This window comes from Palaemon carinicauda, chromosome 17, assembly GCF_036898095.1.
Source record: "Palaemon carinicauda isolate YSFRI2023 chromosome 17, ASM3689809v2, whole genome shotgun sequence".
Classification (NCBI taxonomy): Eukaryota; Metazoa; Arthropoda; class Malacostraca; order Decapoda; family Palaemonidae; genus Palaemon; species Palaemon carinicauda.
The window spans coordinates 54,924,760-54,935,450 of record NC_090741.1 but is presented as its reverse complement, the minus strand read 5'-3'; the positions used below and the strand labels follow the sequence as shown (position 1 = coordinate 54,935,450).

At 49.2% G+C, this 10,691-nt stretch overlaps 1 protein-coding gene across 1 annotated transcript in view; it reads left to right on the top strand.

The window, feature by feature from the left end:
* LOC137656753 (putative ankyrin repeat protein RF_0381) overlaps positions 1-10,388 on the top strand; it is a 40,724-nt gene extending 30,336 nt beyond the window's left edge. The window contains 2 exon segments of the mRNA XM_068391010.1: positions 6,935-6,940; positions 7,837-10,388. Coding sequence (XP_068247111.1) covers positions 6,935-6,940; positions 7,837-8,225 — 395 coding nt within the window. The 3' untranslated portion in view covers positions 8,226-10,388.
* Positions 10,389-10,691: the final 303 nt, after the last annotated feature.

Here is a 10,691-nt window from a genome sequence, read left to right as displayed (position 1 = left end):
GGGAGGTCTCTTAAGAGACCTGAGGACTCGAACCACGTTCCAAGGAGGGGGTCTCACTTCCGACTGGGGGCAGGTAAGCTCATAGCTACGTATGAGTAAAGAGAGTTCTAGCGATGAAGAAATATCCACGCCCTTCAATCTGTAGGCCAAGCTTAAGGCTGAGCGATAGCCTTTCACTGCCGAGACAGAAAGGCGCATTTCTTCTCGCAGATACACGAGGAAGTCCGCTATTGCTGGAATAGTGGCATCGAGTGGAGAGATACCCCTTCCACGACACCAACCACAAAAGACTCTCCACTTTGCTTGGTAGACTCCCTCAGAGGACCTTCGCAGGTGCCGAGACATTCTCTCCGCAACCTGTTGCGAAAAGCCTCTCTCCGCGAGGAGACACTGGATAGTCTCCAGGCGTGAAGCCGAAGCGAGGCTACGGCCCTGTGAGGGACGCCGGAGTGGGGTTGTCTGAGAAGCTCGTGTCGTGGAGGAAGCTCCCTTGGGAGTTCCGTCAGGAGTTGCAGAAGGTCCGGAAACCATTCCGCGTGATGCCATAGCGGAGCTACTAGAGTCATGGAACAGTTGACCGATAGTCTGGTCCTGTTGAGCACCCTTCTCATCAGACAGAATGGTGGGAAGGCGTACACGTCGATGTTGTCCCACCGTTGCTGGAAAGCATCTTGCCAGAGTGCCTTGGGGTCCGGGACTGGTGAGCAGTACAGGGGCAGCTTGAAGTTCAAGGCTGTCGCGAACAAGTCCACAGTCGGGGAACCCCACAAAGTCAGGACTTTGTTGGCTATCTGAGGATCCAAAGACCACTCGGTACTCACTATCTGCGAAGCCCTGCTCAGACTGTCGGCGAGCACATTCCTCTTGCCAGGAATGAAGCGAGCTGATAGTGTTATCGAGTGGGTTTCGGTCCACCTCAGAGTCTCTACTGCAAGATGGGATAGCTGTTGCGAAAAAGTGCCTCCCTGCTTGTTGATATAAGCCACTACCGTGGTGTTGTCGCTCATCACCACCACGGAGTGACCCGCCAGGGACCGTTGGAACTGCTGAAGAGCCAGAAAGACGGCCTTCAATTCTAGCAGGTTGATGTGTAGGCAATTTTCTGATTCTGACCAAAGGCCTGAGGCCCTCTGGTTCAGAACGTGCGCCCCCTACCCTTCTTTTGACGCGTCCGAAAACAGAGTCAATTCCGGGGGGAGGACGAGAAGACTCACTCCCTTCCGCAGGTTCTCGTCGGCCAGCCACCACCGCAAGTCCGTCTGTTCCAGAGACCCCATTGGGATCAGAATGTCCGGGGAATCGGATCCTTGATTCCACCGGGACTTGAGTCGCCATTGAAGGGATCTCATCCTGAGGCGGCTGTTTGGAACCAGACGGGCCAGGGAGGATAGGTGGCCTAAGAGACGCAACCACGATTGGGTGGGGAGTTCTTTTCGCCTGAGGAAAGGTTCCGCCACCCTCCTCAGCCTTGCTATCCGGTCGTCTGATGGAAAGGCTTTATGGAGATTGGTGTCTATTAGCATGCCTAGATAAACCAGTCGTTGGGACGGCTGCAGAGAGGACTTCTTGAGGTTTACCACGATCCCCAGATCCTGGCAAAGATCCAGAAGCCTGTCTCGGTGCTGAAGAAGAGTCGACTCCGAGTCTGCTAGGATCAGCCAATCGTCCAGGTAACGAAGGAGACGAATGCCGTTCCTGTGCGCCCAAGATGAAATCAGGGTGAACACTCTGGTGAACACCTGAGGAGCTGTGGAGAGACCAAAACACAGCACCTTGAACTGGTAGATCTTGTTGTCTAGGCAGAATCTCAGGTACTTCCTGGAAGACGGATGGATTGGGATCTGGAAGTACGCGTCCTTTAGATCCAGTGTACACATGAAGTCTTGTGGTCTCACCGCAAGTCTGACCGTGTCTGCTGTCTCCATGCTGAACCGGGTTTGTTTGACAAACCTGTTCAGAGCTGAGAGATCGATGACGGGTCTCCAGCCTCCAGTAGCCTTCTTTACAAGAAAGAGTCGACTGAAGAAGCCTGGGGAGCCGTCCAGGACCTCCTGGAGAGCACCCTTCTCGAGCATGGTCTCGACTTCGGCCTGAAGGGCCAGCCCCTTTGCCGATCCCGTGGCATAGGAGCTCAACGACACTGGATTCGCTGTCAGGGGAGGTTGAGATGTCGTGAACGGGACGCGATAACCTTGGCCGATCACTGAGACCGTCCAAGCATCGGCCCCGTGTTGCTGCCACCTGCGGACGCAACGCTGAAGGCATCCCCCCACAGGTGGACATGCAGGGGGACTGCCACCCCTAGGGCTTGCGGCCGCGGCCGCCACCCCTAGGAGTCTTCCCTCCCCTGGAGGACTTACCACTCTTGACCTTGGCTGGAAAGGGCTGGGGCTTAGACACCACTCTCTTAGCTGCCGGTGCCTGTTTGGGAGCCTTACGAGGCTGTTGCTGCTGTTGTGGCGGGGCTGGAGGCTTATAGGGCCGAGTTGTAAGGGTCCTGTGGAGGAGGGAGTCCGTGCTGGATTTCCTCCACCTCTCAGCCGTTCGCTCCATGTCTTGAGGCTCAAACAGGCTCTCCCCCAGAAGAGAAGCATGTCGGAGCCTACACACATCTACGGCGGGGACCTTCGGATGGAATCTCTCGGACACAGCATCGCGACGCTTCAACACCGAGTTGGCCCACAGGGTGGTAACCTGGTGCGCCAAATACTCGATGGAGCGGGTGCCCGAGAGCAAGAAGGTCTCTAGAGCCTTCCTATTGGTCTCCTTGGACAAGTCCTCCGATCGCAATAGGATGCCCAGAGATCCTAGCCAGAAGTCCAGCCACGAAGTGGCCTGCATGGCACACTTAGCGACCTTCTCGTGGTTAAGGATCTCTGCCGCCGAGAACGACACCTGCCGGGCAGAGAGTTTCTCAAGGGGAACTCCCTTCGCCAGCTCCTCCACAGAGTGATGGAGAGGAAGAGCGAGGTTGTGCTCACCCAGGATCTCGCAATACCTCCTCTGCTGAAGGCGAGGAAGAAGGATGAGCTTGTTCCCGGCAGTGGAACGACTCGAGAAGGCAAGAAGTGCGAGCTGAGCGTTGGCCCTAGCCCTGGCACTCTTCAGCCCCCGAGACCAGGGCAGAGCTGCACTGGTCTTAGGGGCCTTCCGAACGTCAAACACTTCATCCAGAATCGTGTCTTTGCCTTCACGGGGGGCGATGACTGGATCCGTAAGCCTGTTAAGTTGCCTTATCAGGCTTAGGACCTGCCAGAAGGCATGTCCGGATTCTTGCTGTTCTCCTCCCTGCGGGCTGGCAGCTAAGTTTCCTGCCCCAGGAATCTCTTCCTGGGGTGATACGTGGACATTCCCCTGGGTAGTCGTGAGTTCCTGACGAATCCTTGCAGAGGATTTAGGGACGGTCTTGGAATCCTTGGATTCCCTCCTGGGAGGGATACAGGATCCCAACAACAAGGTTCGAGGGGCCCCTTCCTCACGAGACGATTCTCCTGCCTGAAGCGAAGTCTCCCCCCCTGGTGCCGAGGGGAAGACTACCGCCCCACTGGACTCACCTGAGGACGGAAAGGCCTCGTCCACGGGAGAAGGAGAGAGTACTCTTGCAGGAGAAGGGACCTTCGCGACCGACCTCTTGGGAACCAACTTCGCCCTGGGGGAAGTCACCACGAAGTCCACTCCTCTCTTTCACTTCAGCGTAGGAGAGACAGCCGTTGGTTTGTTACCCTGGCCGGCGAGTGCTGGTTTCATAACCCTCACTAACGCCCGTGCCAGCGGACCAAACCAAGTCTGCTGCTCCAAGGACACAGAGTCCGAAATCCTCGCTAAAGGGAAAGGGATTGGGCGATCCTTCGGGGTGGACTCGACGGTACCTGCCTGAAAAGAAGGTGGGGAAGAATGCTGTACTAACCTCTCTTCGTCCTGCACTACCAACCTGTGTTTGGATGGAGGTGATCCCGAGTGCCGTCTAGGAGCACGCGTTCCTGCTGCTACCACCAGCTGTGGAATTCGCCACGAACAATGGTCGCGCGGGCGCGCAGGTGGATGATCGCGCGGGCGCGCAGGTGGATGATCGCGCGGGCGCACAGGCGAGCGGTCGCGAGGGTGGGCAGGTAAATGAACGCGTGTCCGAGGCGACGAACGCAAGCGTTGGCGTGACGGCGAGGGAACGCGCTGCCGCGTAGGTGAGGAAGATCACTGGCGATGTGGATCCACAGGCGATCGATGACGAGCTGGTGAGTGCAGTTGCTCAAGTTGGCGACGGCGCGATGTGGTATGTCGACGCACTGGCGTGCGATGGTGAGCAGCATGCGCAGGTGAATGACCGCGTAATGGTAAGCGATGGCGAGCAGCATGCACAGGTGAATGATCGCGTGATGGGGTGCGATGGTGATCAGCATCCGCAGGAGGGCGATCGCGCGATGGCGAGCTAGAAGCTGGCGAACTATGTTCCTTCAGGAACGTTGGAGAACGTTGGCGCGCTAGCTGTCGCTGTTGAATAGGCGATACTAAGATCGCCTGTGCGCGCTGGCAAGCAGGTGAACGCTGGAGAGGAGGTAATCGCTGGCGCATAGGTGATCGCTGGCGAGCAGAAGGTCGACGCGTGTCATGTGAAAGGACAGGTGGCGCGGCGCGTTCACGAGCAGGAACTGGGAGATCGCTGGCGCGTTGGCGAACGTGTGTTTTTGACACACGCGCAGCACGATGTTGCGTAGCCACAGGACCAGGCAGATGGTGAGCAGGGAGTTCAGCAGGAACTAAAGGGTGGTCAGAGACCGCAGGGCGATGGTCCTCAAATGAGCGCTGACGCTCGGAAGAGAGCTGACGAGCAGGAGAGCGCTGGCGAGGGGGGCGAACATCAGGAGAGAGCCGACGAGCAGGTGAGCATCGGCGATCAGGAGAGCGCTGAAGATCAGGAGAGCGCTGGCGAGCAGGAGAGCGCTGGCGAGCTTGTGCGCTAGCACTGCTCGCGTAAGGGAAGGATCCCTTAGCCCCGAAGGGACCGTTGCCCGTCGGGTGACGAGTTCTCCAGAAGGTGAAGATCTGGCAGGAGATGGTGAGTGGTCTGCAGAGAGGTTCAAGGAGGGCGGAGCTGTAGGTTGAGGCTGACGAGGAGAGTCCTCCCCTCAGGATGAAGACCCAAAAAGGCGCCTCTTAGTCCCCCTGTAAGGGGAAGGGAGGCCCTTGTGGCGTAGCGGACGGTGAGCCTTACGGCGGAGGCGGCCTCGGGGGAGATCGTCGTGACCATCGGTCCTCCAAAGGGGAGTCTCCATTAAAGCACTTCCCTCAGAAGGAAGCTGGGCAGCAGCCGAGACCAAAGGACTCACTTCCCCCTTCTAAGGATGTACGGAAGGAGGAGGAGAGCCTTTAGCACCATCACCCGCAACAGCACCTGCGGCGGAAGGCCCAGCCACGTCGGAGGCCTCTGTCACCACGACGTCGACAATAGACAGAGGGTCTACCTCTGCTACCACCGGCGACTGCTTAACAGCGGCCCCCAACGAGACAAGGTCAATAAGAGCGACCCTGGAGGGCAAGCCCTTAAGCCCCAGGGACGACCAAATCTGTAAAAGATCATCACTGGATAGGGCATTATCAATAACCTCCCCCGGAGAAGGAAGGGGAACCGCCTCGCTATGGGAGGCGACGCCCTCTCCCCCCACCGAAGGTCGGGAAACAGAACAAGGGCCTGCGCTCCCACTCGGCCGACTCTCCTTAGGAGGCGGACGAGGGGGAGCTTCGGAGGAGGTTTGGGCGGCGGAAGAAGAGTCCCGAGAACCTTCCTCCTTCAAGGCTAACCCCGGAGGAGAACGGTCTCTCTTGGACTTCTTCTTACGCCGACGGCCAAACCTCTCCCACTGGGAGGCAGACCACTCCCTGCACTCATGGCACATGTTCTCCTGGTCACACCGTCGGCCCCGACATTGAGGGCAGAGGGTGTGTGGATCCGTATTTACGTCCGACATGAAAGTCCCACAAGGACGACCGGCAACTCCAGGGCATGTACGCATTGTAAAGAAATAACTGAAGGTCAACTTTCAACCAACACACACGCTGAAAAGAAAAAGCAGAAAATTAAAGGCTGTCACGAAGGCGATGAGCAGACACGTCTGATCACCGCCGAGCCAAAAGTGAAGTGAAGCAAGTCACCGGTGTGTGTAGGGGGGAGGGGTAGCAAGCTACCCTTCCCCACCCCCCGCTAACTAGCGCGGGGGTAATTAACCCTTGTTAAAACTATTGGCTCGTCATTTCAGCTGCGCTAAAAGTAAACCCTTTGTAAATAGCTAAGGTTTGTATTTCGGTTACGAAACAAATCCCATCTAAAGAAAATGGTACTCAAGCCAATGCCCTTTTTTGAGGACATTTACTCAATTCAAGCCAGAGGGAAACAGTAACACCTACCTTTCCCTCTGGTTATTGCGGTTAGGACTGCCTACCACAGCCAAGGACATTTTTGAGTGGTGGCATCTCTATCTGAGGTGCTGAGGATGTGAGCAGTATTCCACCATCAAGGTAGAAAAGGTGAAGGAAGGCATTAAAGCTTCTCCCACATCTGATCAACTTGGATGCCAAAGCAGCCGTGCCGATTACGCAAGCCACAATACCAACTGTGCTGGCTGGAAGCCGTATTCCTCTCCCGTAAGAGAGGCGAGATCGCTTGCAATCCAAAGGGGCTTCATATAATTGGCTTTCCTGGACTTCTATTTCTTCTTCTAGAGAAAAGTGCCAAAATCAGAATAGAAAAAAAGGGGCACAGGTGGAGGAAGAGGCGGAGGAAGAGTGAGCTTGCTCCTTTCCCTTACCAGTCTTACTTACAGATTGCATGCATAAAAGTCAAGGTCTGAGCAACCGTCAACGATAAAGCTCTCCTAGTGTTGAACACAGAAAATAGGAAGAGGGGGGGGGGGGAATCTAGGCACTTTCAACAGGGATACAGACACTGGCCTTGGGGAAGGAATCACAAGGACAGTGGTCAAGGACACAGGAATTATGCAAAGGGAAACCACACACCCTCGGGTCAAGGGCGGTCACTGGGATCACTTTCACAGGTCTCACTGGCAAATGTAGCCTTAGCAACAAGTTTCTTCAGCAAGACCTCAAGAAGGCCACAGCTTCTTCAGGTCAAACTTGCCATCAACAGCCTGCAAGGCAACTGGGGAGATTTCAGAAAAGGTAGCATCTACTAGGGGAACCCCACGCACCAGGACCTGAAACTCCTATCAATGAAGATCGGAGGAATCATGACTTCTCCCATGTACTCTCCTCGGACCTAGCTTGGGGAGTATACGAAGACGACTAGGTGATTCGTGAACTCGGAGAGATGAAGGAGCTATACAGCTTCTTCATCATCAGTCGAAAAGTCCTTAAGCTCCATCCACTTCGTCACCAAGAATCCTTGCCACTGAACAGGCCACAACCTGCCCTCAGTATAGGGGGACAATCGTGAGCAATTACAGTCCTCTGTAAAAGTAAAGATTAGGAGGATTGGCATTGAACATTATTCTGTTACAACTAATAAACTTTTAGGCCATTAAAGACAAGAGTGAAGTGTCTTTGACAGGAAAGTGGGCTAGCTAGTCATCCATGCAAACTACCTTGTTAAGGATTTAAACGGCCATTCTAGGTCCACAGAAGACATTCCCTATTCTAAAAGACAAAGAGTTTGTATGAAGGTGGGAGCTAAGTTTAGAATTAAGAAGAGTTAAATTAATTTCAACTTCTGAAAGCAAGCAAGAATGTACAAGCCTTTTGCCTCTGATCAGATTAGTATATTGACAAAAACCTAATATATTGTTAATATTAGTCATCTAACACATGTTATCTAACATCTATTTACAGATTCAAAGGCAGTAGGGCATACAGAGGAAGAGAAAGAGGAAGAGAAAGAGGAAGAGGAAAAGAAAGAGGAAGAGGAAAAGAAAGAGGAAGAGAAAAAGGAAGAGAAAAAGGAAGAGAAAAAGGAAGAGGCTCCAAACAATATGCTGTCCATTCACGCTGCAACAGATGGTATAAAAGCACTAAGACACCCCACGTTTGGCACATTTTTAATCAAAACTCTGTGTCAGGTATTTGCTAGGCATGCTCACAATCGTGAAATCTTAGATATGATCAGAAGAATCAACAATCAAATGAAACAAGACGCGGCCACAACTCCAGAGGTGCGCCAGTGGAGTTTCAAAAGGTTTTTCTTGAATCCTACCAGCAAATGGTCACCAAATACCGCCTAAGAAGGGACATTGGAAAGTGACTCTTTAAAGGTAACTTCAACATTGGATATTATTAAATACAATGGCAAGAATGCCTTAATAATCTTAATTGAATAGTATAAATTTATATTATAAGATTTTGGGTTGGTTATTACTATTTTTATCACTTGCTAAGTTACAACCCTAGTTGGAAAAGCAGGATGCTATAAGCTCAGAGGCTCTAACAGGGAAAATAGCCCAGTGAGGAAAGGAAACAACGAAAAATAAAATATTATAGGAACAGTAACAACATTAAAATAAAATTAAAGCTTTGAAACATTTTGTTCTTATGATCTAGACTCAAAAAGATCCTGCCATGAATAAATTAGGAAGAAAATAGAATGGTAAAAAAAATTCAACGTTTAAAAGCCTTTATTATCCCCCTTTCATAACACCTGTCCAGCCGCTTTCAATAAACAACTCTTACAATATAAAAAACTAAATAAATCAACTCTTCAAATATATATTAACCCTTTCACCCCCAAAGGACGTACTGGTACGTTTCACAAAACTCATCCCTCTACCCCCATGGACGTACTGGTACGTCCTTGCAAAAAACTGCTATTTGCATTTATTTTTGCATATTTTTGATAATTTTTTAGGAAACTTCAGGCATTTTCTAAGAGAATGAGACCAACCTGACCTCTCTATGACGAAAATCAAGGCTGTTAGAGCAATTTAAAAAAAAAATATACTGCAAAATGTGCTTTAAAAAAAATAACCCCTGGGGGTTAAGGGTTGAAAAGTTCCAAATAGCCTGGGAGTAAAAGGATTAACACCAATAACAATAGTACAATCAACATCTTTCTAACTAAAATCTCATGAGAAATATTAAGGAAACCGGGCCATTTTCGGGCTAATGTCAGCATCATTTTATAAAAATGAAAAGATATTTTCCATTGGAGATCAAATTTAATGGTACTTTCTCCAGACCTTGAACCTATAAACATACTCTACACAATCACTCATTCAAAAATGTCAACAAAGTCAAGATAAAAAGGCTAGTAAATTCAATACAACTTGTGTTTACCCTGCTACATATATACTCCCTCCTACTAGAGTCATAAGAAAGATAATGATGTGAGCTTCCAATGTGATTAAATATTTGAAAGGTTTCCTTATATTTGAACAGAATGACGGCTACTAACCTAAATGGCATAGTTGTTTAATAATACATAAATGTCCGAAGAAATAAAACTCTAAACCAAAAAAAAAATAAATTACCTTAAATTTTCCTTAAATCTTCAGGAAGAATAATTTCAATGACCAAAAGAGAATGTTAAAAAGTCATAGAAACCTTCAGACTTTCAAAAGATTTTCAAAGTGTTTAAGAGCTCGGTAAAATGGATAAATTTACAAACTTTGAGCCCCCCCCCAAAAAAAAATAAAGACAGATACCACTGCAGTACTATTGTTTGACAAATGGTTTAAGAAACTAAGCCTCTTACTAGTATTGTGACCAAAAGATCCCAACAGGATACCTCACCAGTTTTTAATGTAAAATTTAGTTTGCGGAAAATTATTTACTTTACTCGAGAAAACCTCAATAAACCTTAATTTTTCATAAACAGTCCTGCAAGGAAAGTTGTAAGTTATTTACTATGATGGGAATTATTTTGCTCAAAATACTACTTTTCTTTCAAACTACTCATTAAAAATTACCTGAGTACCCGTCAACATGAATCATATTTGGAAGGAACTTGTGCTTCGCTCCAAAAAACCTTTGCTGTACAATAGAAAAAAATAAATAAAGAAATATTATATTTCATGACTATTTGGTTTGGAAGCATTACCATGTTTGTGACATTCAAAAGCTATAATATATCTTATAAAAGTTAACCCTTTTACCCCCAATGGACATACTGGTATGTTTCACAAAACTCATCCCTTTACCAACATGGACGTACTGGTACGTCCTTGCAAAAAACTGCTATTTACATTTTTTTTTGCATTTTTTGATAACTTTATGAGAAACTTCAAGCATTTTCCAAAAGAATGAGACCATCCTGACCACTCTATGACGAAAATTAAGGCTGTTAAAGCAATTTAAAAAATATATATTGCAAAATGTGCTTGAAAAAAAAAAAGACTGGGGGTTAAGGGTTGGAAAGTTCCAAATAGCCTGGGGGTAAAAGGGTTAACACACACACTGTACGGTATTTAGTATACCTCATCTCAATTTAGATCTACAGTTTGTTACCTCCAAGTATAGTATTCTGCAGAAAATGTATGCAAGTAATCGACCTTTTTCCAATTACTGTACGAGTTAGAAATCTAAAATCATTCATGTACATCCACTTACCAAGGGTACAGTAAATATAATTTTCATGTTTTATTTGAGCTTATGCCCCTACAGCATCAAAACCATTTGCCCGGTAATTTTTCTCCATCTCTAAGCTGCTGAGTATTGGGGATATTACAACTATAGTCAATTCTTTTTAGTGAGGC